This window comes from Xenopus laevis, chromosome 1S, assembly GCF_017654675.1.
Source record: "Xenopus laevis strain J_2021 chromosome 1S, Xenopus_laevis_v10.1, whole genome shotgun sequence".
Lineage (NCBI taxonomy): Eukaryota > Metazoa > Chordata > Amphibia > Anura > Pipidae > Xenopus > Xenopus laevis.
Window position 1 is genome coordinate 73456029 of NC_054372.1, and position 14245 is coordinate 73470273.

The following is a 14245-nucleotide window of genomic DNA, read 5'->3' on the forward strand; positions in this document are numbered from 1 at the left end:
ATGGATATCTCCTGAAAAAGGTAGATAAAAGGCACAAGAACATGAACAACATGTCCTAGGACATGGTAAACGATTGGCAACAAGAGCTACAAAACCAACCACTAAATTACAGAGACTGGCACTCAAGGTCAAGCATTGCAGATTAAGAATAACCATATTCTGCTTAAAAAGGTTCCCTCAGTGACTAGAGGGATACCTGCAATATGGTTATCTGACAAAACCCCACCTGGGGAAGAACAAAAATCCTGCAACTGTTAAAACAAAATGTGCTGTAGGACACAACCAGAATGATGGCAATAGCCATCTCAGAACTAAAACACCCAACTATTGAGAAAACCTTTGTCGACCCAGAGGGCCGTTATATAATTGCCTTGGTTTTGATTGCTGATTCCCCGCTTACTATTGTATCCTATTATGCTCCAAATACTCACCAATTAGATTTTTTAGGCGAATTGTTTCATAAATGTAAGGAGCTGCAGAAAGGACAATTGATCTTGTGTGGTGACTCTAACTTAATTTGGGACCAAACTCGGGACCGCTTGGTGATTACTAGAGTTCAGGAGTCGGTCTGTTCTAAGTATCGTAAGGAGCCAATAGCATTTAGATCCCTGTTAAATATACATAACTTGATTGATGCATGGAGGGAACGTAATCCGGAGGTTCTCCAATTTTCCCACTGTTCAGCTCCGCATATAGTGTCAACTAGAATTGATCACATTTTTCTCTCCTCCACTTTGGTGCCATCTATTCGCTCCGCCAAAATGTTGAATATTGGGTGGTCTGATCACTGTCCGGTTCTGATTACCTTGTCTTGTATTATGGAGAGACCAAGATCTAGGTTTTGGAGACTTAACGAGTCTTTATTGTGTATCCCTGAAGTGGTCTCTACAATCCAGGAATCCTTAGGTACATACTTTGTTGAGAATGAGCGCTCAGTTTCCTCAAGTGTACTATTATGGGAAGCTCATAAACCAGTCATTAGGGGTAAATTTATCCAGATTGGTTCTAGACGAAAGCGGGACAGAGAATCTAAACTAAAATCTTTGACACAGGAATTAGATAAATTGATCTCCCAGCAGACCGAATCCCCCCTGTTAGACTACTCCGTGCAAATTAAACAGCTTCAGAAAGATTTGGATTTACTAATGACAACTAATGCTGAGAAAAAATTGAGATGGGCTAAAAATAAAATGTATTGTTGTATTGACAAACCGGGCAGGATGCTAGCCCGCAAGTTGAATGATCGTAATACCCCCCCTCAGATTCATAGGATCAGGTCCTCTCAGGGTCCCTTGACAGGAAATCCTAGCAAAATTGCCACTGAATTTGCAAATTTTTATCAGAAATTGTATTCTGCACCTGGACATATATCTGTAGAGAAATATGACAAATTCTTTAGGGGATTTACTATCCCATCTTTGACTCCCGATCAAGTCCAGTCAATGGAAGACGATATTTCGTTGGAGGAAGTCCAACTGGCCGTGAAACAATTAGACACATGTAAAGCTCCAGGACTTGACGGCCTCCCCAATGTTTACTATAAAAATTCCTCACTGAGTTAGGCCCCTATTTAACTACCATGTTGAATGAGCTTAAAGTAGGAGGGGAATTACAAAAGGAAACTTTGAAAGCTAAAATCTCTGCTATCCCTAAGCCTGATACTGATTTGTCTGATTGCAAAAACTACCGGCCTATTTCGGTTTTAAACACTGACGTTAAACTTTTGGGGAAAATCCTTGCCTTTAGAATTAATTCTTTTCTCCCCCTGATAGTCCATAAGGACCAAGTGGGCTTCGTCCCTGGTCGTCAGTCTGCTGATGCAATTAGGTGCCTTATCTTGTTAGCCCATCATGCTAAATTATCTGGACTTAAAACAATGCTGCTCAAATTAGATATCCGTAAAGCTTTCGACTCCCTCCATTGGGACTATTTGTATTATACACTAGGGAGATGGGGTTTCAGGGGGGAATTTTATAACTTGGGTCAAGTCCTTATATCACAATCCGTCAGCGATAGTCAATATTATGGGATTTCCTTCGACTGTCTTTCAAATCTACCGGGGAACACGCCAGGGGTGCCCCTGTTTAATTTAGCTATTGAGCCTTTGGCGGCAGCAATTAGACCCAATACAGATATAAAAGGTGTTGATGTAGCTGGTATTCAGCACAAGGTTAGCTTATTTGCTGACGACTTAACCCTGGTGATCTCTAATCCTCTCACCTCCCTCCCAAACTTGTTTAGACTGTTGGATATCTTTGGCACCATATCGGGTCTCCAAGTTAATCATAATAAGACTGAAGCTCTAAATATCAATCTGTCCCCTGGAGCGGTTAAATTATTGCAGCTTAACTTCGAATTTACTTGGCATCCGCACTTTATTTCGATTTTAGGAGTTAGATTGACTACTACACATGATACATTGTACAAATATAATTACCCCCCATTATTTAGAACTCTGTTCGCTCTACTTAATAAATGGAAGCATCACCATATTTCGTGGATTGGCAGAATCCATTCGATTAAGATGACAATTCTGCCAAAAATGTTGTACTTTTTCCGGACGCTACCTGTGCAAATCGCTCTAGATGACCTATCCCGTTTTAACGCTTAACTTCTCCGATTTGTTTGGGCTCAGAAGCCATCCAGAGTTTGCCAGTCGATACTGACGTGCCCTAGAAAAAGAGGGGGACTGGGTCTCCCTAACTGGTTATTTTATTATAAAGCGGCCCAAGTATCCCAGATTCTAGCACTTCATTCTAAAACTGATACCCCCCTTTGGGTTTCTCTGGAAGAGGCTTATTCTGCTCCATATTCCCCAGCCGCTTTGATTTGGTGCCCTCCTAAGTTACGTCCACCTACTGGGAGCATCTGTTTACATCATATGTTAAAATTGTGGGACTCGGTTAATAAAAAATATAAGTTACAATCACCTCATTCCTCTGCCATGCCATTATTGGGTAACCCTCTATTTAACCCTGGCTTGCAGTATACAGCCTTTGCGTGGTGGTCTCTTGCTAATATACAGAATTTGGGACAACTATATTCCTTAACAAAACCTTATACCCCCCAGGACCTTATAAATAAGTATTCGGTTCCGCTAGCAGAGCATTTTCATTTGAGGCAATTATTGCACTTTGCTCATTCACAGTGGGACCAGTGCCAGTTAGCTAGAAAGTCACCTACTTTCTTTGAACAATGGTGTCTGAAACATCCCCAAGCAAAGAAAGTGATCTCAATGTTGTATAACAATTTCTACGATGATGTTGAAACTTCCCACTTGGTATACACTGACTCCTGGCAGAAGGATTTAAAGTGTCAAATGGATAGTGAAGAATGGCAATCAATTTGGTTCAACACTATGAAATCTTCCAAAAATGTTTTTTTATTGGAGGTTAATTACAAAGTTTTACTTAGATGGTATTTGGTCCCAGCTCGTATTGCCAAATTTGCCCCTGCAGCGGACCCTGCTTGTTTCAGAGGTTGTGGGCAAGTGGGTTCCATGTTCCACATCTGGTGGGAGTGTTCATGCATTCAAAGGTTTTGGATTCGTATTTTCACCATGTTACATTCTATATTCCAGGTGGTAATCCCTAAACGTCCAGTTACAGCTCTCTTAGGTAAACAACCTGAGGTGCTTTCAAAGATTCAATTCCAATTGTTTACTGCAATTATGACTGTGGCTAAGAAAACTATAGCGGGAGCTTGGAAAACTAAACAATTATCTATTGACATAACTAAACAAAAAATAGACTGGATAATGTCAAAAGGGAAATTGACTAGTATTCTTTTAGACTCACATAGTAAGTTTGTATTAGCGTGGACACCATGGCTGGAATATAGATATGGGACCGATGGTCATATGGCTTTACTTAGCATTTAAGTATTGTGGATATGGGATTTCTCTTACTCAAGTATATGTTTTGCTGGGGCTAGAGTTTGGGTTGTGTTTTTCTTATTTATTTATTTATTTTTGATTATAATGTTTCATCTGTTTCAACATAAGGTATACACTACGCAGGATTAGTCATAGCGTGGGATATAACAGATAACTGTACAGAATGTCTACAATTTATGCTTTTCCTATATTTGACTATACTTGCTGAATGTACATGATCATTTAATCTTGAACCTGTTTTTGCATATGTAACTTTCACATCATTGTACTGTTTCCTCTGATTGCATATGGCTGCCTGTGTACCTGTTTTTTCCTGACTGTGCAATACAAATAAAAATATTGAAAGAGAACTAAAACACCCTAGAAACCACCAGGAAATCAATCAGATCAGTAACTAAACACAACTTGGATGCATCTATCACCAGTGCTGGAGAAATACACGATCCTCAGCAATAGCAAGTGGCCCTAAAAAGACTTGGTACAGGAAAGGAATTCCAACGGCACACAGGACTGTGAGAAATCTTCAAAAATTTATTTCAATGCGGAGTGCGATGCAACGTTTCGGGGAGTAAAACCCCTTTGTCAAGCATGTTTGATAAAGGGGTTTTACTCCCCGAAACGTTGCATTGCACTCCGCATTGAAATAAATTTTTGAAGATTTCTCACAGTCCTGTGTGCCGTTGGAATTCCTTTGCTGTACTCTGTTGTGGGGTTGCCGAACCTCTGCCAGTGAGCACCAGGCATATTGCTGTTATCTGTTGGGTGTGCGGGATCCTGCTTTGTTCCTAACCTAAAAAGACTTGGCCCACATTAGCCTAGTCCTGCAGCTTAATGGAAGCAGCTCAAACCAGTGCTGACCGGAGTCAACTCCACACCATAGATCAGCCCAAGATCCACCAACTCCATGCTAATAATACCTAATGAAGACTTAACTAAATGACTTAACTAAATGAACACCAACTCTGGGTTATCCTAAATCAGCATATCATTGTAACCATTGTAGAGCCATGCTGGTACAGCCCAGTAGCTCCACCAACCACCAAATCTAAACTGGGCATACTACAGCACAAGGATAAGCTGCTGAAAAACCAATGTGACTTAAGGCCATCTACCAGTAAGATATGCTGTTGCCCCAGCCAACTGCTACACAAGCATGCAATGGGACCCAAGCCAATTACAGTTCTAGAAAACACCCACAAAAACCGAAGCCACTACATCTCAAGCTGCACAATGCAACAGTTTATGCAAAAACTGAACCAAACCTGTGACCAAACGTAGAAGCTACTGAATCCAATAGGCTACTGAACCAGTCAACAGCTGGGGTCACAATCCAAAATCAGGCATGCCAGAAGGTTATAGCCTACAAACACTGGTACCAACCAGCAATGATGCGCAATCCACTAGCAGAGAGCCAGCCACCATACATGCAAACCAGTGATGGAACAGCCAGCTATTATGTATTCCAACATAGATGTGCAAGACCATTGTCACACTAGCAGGCCAAGATGCCAGTCAGCTGAAGTGTATGCACAACACCAGAGTGGAATTCTAATACACAAGCAATAGTACATAAGCCAGCTATTGTGAATGCCACCCTTGGGGACAAGGTCACCAACTGCACTGGCACCTGACACAAAAGTCAATTTCCATACATACAACAACAGAGCACAAGCCAGTTGTTGAACTTGCAAAACCCTGGTCCACAAGCCAGCCTTATTGATAATAAGCAGTGGCATACAAGACCAAAAACAATGCATGTAAGGCAGAAGCAAAGGTTAGCTGTAAGCCGACAACATATGACCAACCTCAGCTACTGAACACCAATCAGCAACAAAATTAGCTATGGGCTGTGAAACTCAGAGCAAACACCAGCTGATGCTACAACCCATTGTAGATCCAACCAAATAGTCAATCATGCCTACTGCTGGTGTAACCAGAACCATGCCTGCAAGGATTGTAGACAAGACAAAACCAATGGCTGTTGTCCTGCCAAGGATTTCAGCAAGGTAAACAGACATGCCCACCAAGGGCCACAGCAAGAATAGTAACCATGCCTATCAGAGGCCACAGCCTGGCTGGTGGCCTATGCACCATAGGTCACAGCAAAGACTGGCAGCCACAAGCCCCCAAGGACAATAATAAAAACTAGCGGCCACCTTAGCCAAGGGCCACAGAAAAGGCCCAAGAACACTTGTAAAAGGTAAGCAAGCACCTAAGTTAAGGGCCATGAAAACAGGCCCGCAGCCATAATAACCCTGGTAAAAGGACAACCAAACAAATGTGCCGAAGGGTAAAAGACCACATGAGCCAAAGGCTCATGCAACAGGCCAGCAGAACAAGGGCCCTTGTAAAAGGCCAGCAGGCCCAGGAGCCGAGGGCCATGGTGAAAAGCCATGGACCAAAACATGGGCTCTAACCAAAGCCAAGGTCCATAATGAATGCTAGAGGCCACACAAACCCAGCTCCCTGGCTAGATGCCCGAGGCCACACAAAGGGCCATAGACTACAAGCTAGCTTCAAGCATGTTAAGGTGCCAATAACAGTAAGTGCCCTTCAATCTACCAACAATTAAAGAAGGGAAACCTACAGTCACAAAAACTCAGTAGATGTAGTATAACTACAACTGAGCTCCCAACAAAAACCACCAGATAGGAATAGAATTATCTAAGAGAAGGCCTACATCAGACAAAAAGATGCCATATAAATCGGAACCCTGCCTGTTAAGTGTGGAAACATCATAGGAAAAAATGGGGCACAATGCTGCTACAACAGAACAAACCCCTAGCAGATCCTGGAAATACTAGGTGTAATAAGAGCACACTTGCCTACTGTGTCTGCACAGAGAACTCGGGCTTACAAACCTAAGACCTCAGATGACATCAATACAAGAAGTCAGAGGAACACAGGCACCTAACCAGATAATATGCGCTAGACAGTAGGAATAATCCAGTCAGATCCTTGGTGGCAGACTGCTTCTTAGGAGCAGACTCAGGGGCGTAAGCAGACCCTGCAGCTGCAGGTTGGCCCAAAAGGTATAGGGACCCATGAGGCCCAAATAAAGAGCAATTTCAATATGTATTGGTAAAAAAGCAAAACCTCTGGATATGTTAGGGGCCCTAAAATGAATTTGCTGTGGGGCCCAATGACTCCGGTTACAGCACTGAGCAGACTCAATGCAAGGAAGGAAGGAAGGAGCTACCATACTGCTTCAGCAGTGCAAGCCTCCAGCCAACCCTGCAAGCACCCAGTGTAATAAAAGGCAAATATAACCTCTGTGTCTGCACAGAGGACAATAGAATCAACAGTAGCAAACTGAGGAGTATCTGCGCTATACTTGATAACAATGAAAAGTCCGCAGGATGGAAACTTCAGCTAGAACCCAGATAGCTTTCAGCTGAGGGACATAATTAGCTTATTAACATGCAGACTTCCCAGTGTAATGAATGTTTCAAACACACCGTGGATACTGATACTTACCGGATTCAGGTACCACCCTGCGTCAACAGAGAGATTCACCAGCCAGTACTGAAAGTACCTTGTGTAACTACATTTTGCACAGAGGACTCCAGCTCAAAACATACAACTTCATATAATATAAGAAGGAACACAGGCAGCTTACCAGATAGCTCAGACTTGTCAGCAGGAATATCCAGTCCAGTGGAACAATGCTTGTTAAGAGCAGACTCATAAGAAAGGAAGGAGGTGCCATACTGCTTGAGCAGTATGGTACTCCTGGAAGTGCCTTAGGCACATGAGCCAATATAACCTCTGTGTCAGCCAAGAGAATGCAGGTTCACCCATACAAAACTTAAAATATTAAACAGCAATAGCAAAGGGGCCAAAAGGAACACCTGCACCTTACCAGATAGTGACTAGTTAGCTGGATGGAACTCCAGCCAAAGCCCTGATAGCTTTCAGCTGAGGGACATATTAAACTTATTAACGTGCAGACTTCCCAGTGAAATTAATGTTTCAAACACACAATGGATACTGAGAAATCAAACTCACCGGGTTCAGGTACCACACTGCTTAGGCAGAGGGATTCACCAACCAGTACTTAAAGTAACTTGTGTAACAAGAGCCAATACTGTAGCCAATACTGCATTTTACACAGAGGATGCCAGATCACAACATAAGACTTCAGATAATATAAAAAGTCAGAGGAACACAGGCACCTTACCAGATAGCGCAGGCTTGTCAGCAGGAATATCCAGACAGGTGGAACACTGCTTGTTAAGAGCAGACTCATAAGAAGAAAGGAGGTGCCATACTGCTTGAGCAGTGCAACCTCTAGCCCTTCCTGGAGGTGCCTCAGTAGCATGAGCCAATATAACTTCTGTGTCTGCACAGAGGATGCAGGTTCACCCATACAAAGATTAAAATATTAAACAACAATAGCAACGGGGCCGAAGGCACACCTGCACATTATCAGATAGTGACTAATGGGAAGCCCCCACCTGTATCTGTTCCCAAAAAAGCACTAGATTGAATCTTGTGCCTCGTTGGTCATATAGCAAGGGGGCTATTTTAGCACAGGGCTAGGACCATGGATATGCCCACACCTGCACTTCTTCCCAATAAGCGATAATTTATAGATTATGCGTCTTGAGGCATCAGGTAAATTTTTTCTCCATTACCTGGGAATCATCCCTCTGTGTCCACACAGAGGTAAAAAATAAACAAAAGAAAGGCTCACAGGAAATAATGTGGGAAGCCCACAACTGCGTCTCTTCCCAAAAGGCACTAGATTGAATCTTGTGCCTCGCTGGGCATATAGCAGGGGAGCTATTTTAGCACAGAGCTAGGACATGGGTATGCCCACACCTGCATTTCTTCCCAATAAGTGATAATTTACAGATTATGCGTCTTGAGGCATCAGGTAAAATCTTCTCCATTAACTGGGAATCATCCCTCTGTGTCTACACAGAGGAAAAAATAAATAAATAAACAAAAAATACAAAAGAAAAAAACAAAAACTGTGTTTGATTTCTCTCAAAATTCACCAAAAAATAAAAAGTGAGGAGGAAGATCCTACCTCCCTGTCCAGTAGGACAAAAAATAACTGTGGTGAGAAAGAAGTCATGTAGTCTTATAGGTTATGATTCATTTTGATTGGCTATGTTATAGGTCCTACCTCCAGGTCTGGGAGGGGCAATGCCCATGTGTACTGACATGGAGGGACGTAGAAGAAAGACCTCTTCCAGTATAACTGGATACCATCTCCTTGATTCTTCTGAGCAATTAATTGTTGAAATAATGTTTTAATTAAACTGAACTTTTAAAGACCTATGCATAACTTGATTTATATACATGCATGTGTATCTACAATGCATAGTTCATCTCAGAGTTAAATATAAATAGAGTTTTACAATTCTCATAAGTTTTTAGGACCATATAATAAAGTAATAGTGATGGGGGAATAAATCCGCCTGTCACAAATTTCCACATTTAAATTTGCGAATCTCCCACGAAAATTAGACTGCGTCAAAAATTTTTGGAAGCGCGTCCAAAAAGTCGCTGGCGTCAAAATCGCTGCATGTCAAGACTATTCGGACACCCATTGACTTTAAAGCTAGCATCTTTTGACGCAAGTGACTTTTCGGACACACGTCCAAAATTGGACGCGGGCGTCAATTTATATTTTAACGATTTTTTTCATACATTTTTCACAGTTTTTTTGGAAATTCACTCATTTTTCTGCGAATCAAAATGTACTTTATATATTAACACAATTATAAATTCTACCTTGTACTTTATATAAGCAGTTAACTTGATTCAGAAATATACTTGCAATCAGTTTTTGCATCTGATTAGGTGATCAGCTTTAGTGCTCATAACTTGTATAGTCACATTATTTATTTTAGACAAACTAATTACATTTGGGATTGTGTTTCAGGGTCTTTAATTACAGTTTGAATTTTATTTTTGTTAAAGATCAAACTGGTTGTAAAGAAGTGATTTTTTTTTTCTGATTAAGTGCTACCTTATTACATTAAAAAAAAGATTCATTAAAGACCTGATTCTAATCTATTTCCTATCTATAAAAACTGGTAAAAAATTTACATATGCTTTAATTTATTAACTTTTTTGTGCACTATAAATCTTAAATATTGGTTGGAAGGTGGGTGGATTTATTGGATATGTCAATAAAAACATTTAGGGGGTTATTTATTAAGTTTCGAATTTATCTTAATATCGGCTGCTACAAACTCGGATCTAACCCGCTCGGGTTTTTAACACTTATTTATTATTACATTTTCCTGAAAATTTGCTTTGCGGGAAAAGCTCAGATTTTCAAGATTTTTTCGGGGGTTTTTCCCCAAAATCTCAGAATTTTTTGAAGTTTTCACCCGAAAGCTACGAAAACATTGTGAAATTGCCCGAAACCCCCGACACAACCAAAAATCAATGGGACTGTTCCCATTGACTTTTATGCAACCTCGACAGGTTTGAGATGCAGTGTTTTTATATTCTGGCTTTTTAGCCCTCGGGGTTTAATAAACTCCAATTTTATAAAAAAAAATCAAAATTTTTTCGGATTTCAGGGAAATTTCGGGTATTCGGAGCTTAGTAAATAACCCCCTTAGTCTCTATCATGCCAATCATGGCTAATATAAATATAGAAGGCAGTGGATCAACTTTTTTCCAATGATTAATATACTGTAAGGTAGTAGAAAGCCTTAATTTCTAAATTTGTTTAGTATTTTGAATATTTGCCTGTTCTGCCTTTTTCCATCTACTGAAAAGGACTACAAAATACTACTGTTCTGTAAGGCCACAATGTTATTGTTGTTATTATTACTTTATATTACAAATTTTCTATTTAGGTCAGTCAAACCACTGTCAGGTTTTGATTTTGGACAATAAAGAGCAATTACAAAAACAAATATCATTGTCAACATCATACCAAATGTAAATGTTATGGTGTAATGATAAGTTTAATTAAGGAACAATTATTTGGAGGTAGAGATACAGAAAAAATATTTCACTGAATCACTATTTCTTTGACAGAAAATATTTTTTTTTAATTTCAAATTATGTTGTATGGAAAAACAAGTATTTATTGCATCACACATCAAGGTTACAGCTGTACTTACATCTTGATTTGTCATTTCCCAGTAGGGTCTCTCTCCATAAGCTATTACTTCCCACATTACAATGCCATAACTCCATACATCACTTGCAGAAGTAAATTTACGAAAGGCAATTGCTTCGGGAGCAGTCCATCGTATTGGTATCTTCCCTCCCTGTGAAAATTACAGCCAATTTAGCAAAGCCCTTTTAAGAATGAGATGCCTTTCTGTGTCAGATAACAGATAATTCACACAATGTTGTTATTACAGCCAAATAATTGAGAGTACCAAGAAGAAAATGGTGCAAATGAACTACAAAATTCTGCACGAAAATAAACATCAAGGAAAAAAAAATACATGTATAATATATATAAAAGATTTAGCTTATTTCTAGTAATACAGTTGTTTTTGCAAATAAAGAGTTCATCTGTCACTTATAGTAAAAAGAAGCATATCCCCAGCTTAGGAAGTTGCCGTAGTTTTAATTAAGGTAAATAAAATGTTATTTATTAATAAAGAACTTCCAATAGGTAGGAATTAATTTATTTAGTATTTATCTTATAAACTCATATTTTGTACGCAAACAGGATCTTGTAGTTTCATACTTTTATGAATTAGAAGTCTTAATTCAATAGCTGCTTTAATAAAAAAGTTTTACTTTGCCAAAATATACATGACTTTTTAGAATACTCAACTTCCTTTTAATAAAAGATTTAAAAACATAGATCACCCAGCTTTTTTATTTTTAATAATTGTTCCAGAAATCTCTTTCTGTATGATGAAAGGTTTGCTTTCAGAACTGTTGTATAAATGTTTAGACACTTGTCAGAGGGTTACCTTACCCTGGTAGTATAGGCTGCTTCAGGATCATCTTCAAGAACACGCGATAATCCAAAATCAGAAACTTTACAGACCAAATTGCTGTTTATCAGAATATTTCTTGCTGCCAGGTCCCTGTGTACATATCCCATATCAGAAAGATACTTCATGCCTGATGCAATGCCTCTCAATATGCCCACTAGCTGAATGACCGTGAACTGACCATCATTTTTCTAAGGAGACCAAACAGTTTTGTGTTACATACAAACTTAAATATTCAATTTATTCAAAATTTCACCCTGTGTTCACAAAAGATGCTGTAATTGCAAATAAACAATCCCTTTATTGAATTGCATCAGTAACATTGTATCTATAAAGGAATGTTTGTATATTTTTATTGATGTAGGACTACTGTATAGGTGTTATTAATTTTTACACTACAATGCTTTTTTATAGTTACATAGTTAATTTGCAATGAGAAAAGACAATACTTCAAAATCACCCTCAAATAGGGGAGATTTAACATTTCAATAAATAAAAATAAATATGTATTATGTACAATAAATTGGTACAATAAACTACCAACTGTTGTTTTATCAAGAACCTCCTGGCGTCCAATTCCTATCTTTTATATACAGCAGCATGTGTTGTGTAGTTCTACTACACCTTAAAGGGTTCCACCTGGCGAAGGTCCTGACCCTGTTGTGTAAGTCGCTGTGTAACCCATGCTCACACCAATAGCTGGACACAGGATTAACTCCTTGTAGTCTGGAAAACCCAGATTAGCATTACAGTGTTTGCAGTGTATTACATTATAAGACAGTATTTTGTAGTGTATTACATTATAAACCAGCCTACATTGTTGCACCTGTTTCCAGTTTTTGGAACCCTTTTAATGCTCAACTTTTAATCATATAACAATGTTACATAAACTACAATAGTAGTTCTGTTGCAGAACAAATAGCTTACACCTTCCACTATGGAGCAAGCCCCCTGGAATCTGTCAGGTATTGTAATAATATCTGGGAGGCCATGGGCTCCTCTCTTGTGCACTGCTCCCTAATTCGACCCAGGCGCCACTTGTCTATGACCTTTTATACTGGACGTGAGGCATGACGTCATCTCACACGGTGCAAAATTCTCATATTTAAAGGCACCAAAGACAATTTCTCATTGCCAGTGTCGGATGCCTGGGGCCCACCAGAAAACCTTTGAGTGCGGAGTCTCGAAATTATTTTTCATTTTTTTTCTCCTTATATATTATCATCCATTCTTCCCTCCATTTCCTCTTTTCTCTCTTAGAAATGGAGGAATGGCTGTGGTATACACATACAAGGCAAATAATTGGGTGAACAGAAGGGCCACACTGATACCTGGGCCCACCGGGAGTGTTCCTGGTATCCCGGTGGACCAGTCCGACATTGCTCATTGCCCAACATAGAACTAGAGTGTGCTCGTTGTCTGGTGTACTGTTCTTGACCCTTGACTGTCCTTGACCACTGCTGTATTACTGCCTGAACCAATCATTTTTCTTATTTGATTCCAAACTAGTGTTCATCTGTACAGGTACAGTGCACTGATGTTTCCATTGTACACTCACTAATATTGCCACTTCCTTTACATTTATTGTTAATTTTTAATTTATTTTTGTTCATTTGTAGGACAAGTAGTAGAAAGTTAACCATTCCTGGAACTTACTTGTGTATCAAACTGAAGACCACTGGTACTTATGTTTAAAAGTATATATGTATATGCACACTAGAACCCCCAAATTGTTATAAAATCTGGGAAAATATAAAGCCAGGGAAATGTATTATGTATTAAAAACCAAAAAAACAGGTTTAAAATTAGGGAAAACATAGAATTAAATTAATGCATTAAAATGTATTATATTAAATTGAGGTTCCGCTGTGGTATATATATATATATATATATATATATATATATATATATATGTAGTATCAAATGGCACTCACCATTCAAAAATGTTCTCGCCGGGTGCTGACCAATAAATCAATAAAAGTTCAAAGAAAGCACTCACAGCATTGACCAACGGATGTATTTCAAAGTGTATTTATTTGTGCATGATGCACCATGTACGAATAAATACACTTTGAAATACATCCGTTGGTCAATGCTGTGAGTGCTTTCTTTGAACATATATATATATATATATATCATCAGGGAAATCAGAACTTGTGCACAGAGAGACACTTAAGTCAAACTTTTGGCGCCAAGCATTGTTGCTTTGGCACCAAAAGTTTTAGTAAGTGCTATGGCTAGTATTTCACACTTTCAGGTCAGGCTATATGTTTCAGGCGTATTTCCAATGTCAAGATGATATCTAATCACAAGTCTTTTATTTGAAAGAAATCAAACAATACATTTAACTGTTAGGGCCCAGTGAGCTATATATTTCTCTTGAATTATAGCTTTCGAAAAGTTATCTCATGCTCTT

The 14245-nt window shown here is 39.2% G+C and overlaps 1 protein-coding gene across 2 annotated transcripts in view; it reads right to left on the reverse strand.

The window, feature by feature from the left end:
* Positions 1-14245, reverse strand: part of LOC108704562 (ephrin type-A receptor 5-like) — a 311050-nt gene that overhangs the window by 15632 nt on the left and 281173 nt on the right. For both annotated transcript variants that reach the window (XM_041579738.1, XM_041579737.1), the window contains 2 exons: positions 11811-12020; positions 10993-11142 (listed from right to left, as the gene is read on the reverse strand). In XM_041579738.1, the coding sequence (XP_041435672.1) occupies positions 10993-11142; positions 11811-12020 (360 nt within the window). The remainder of the gene's footprint in view (positions 1-10992; positions 11143-11810; positions 12021-14245) is intronic.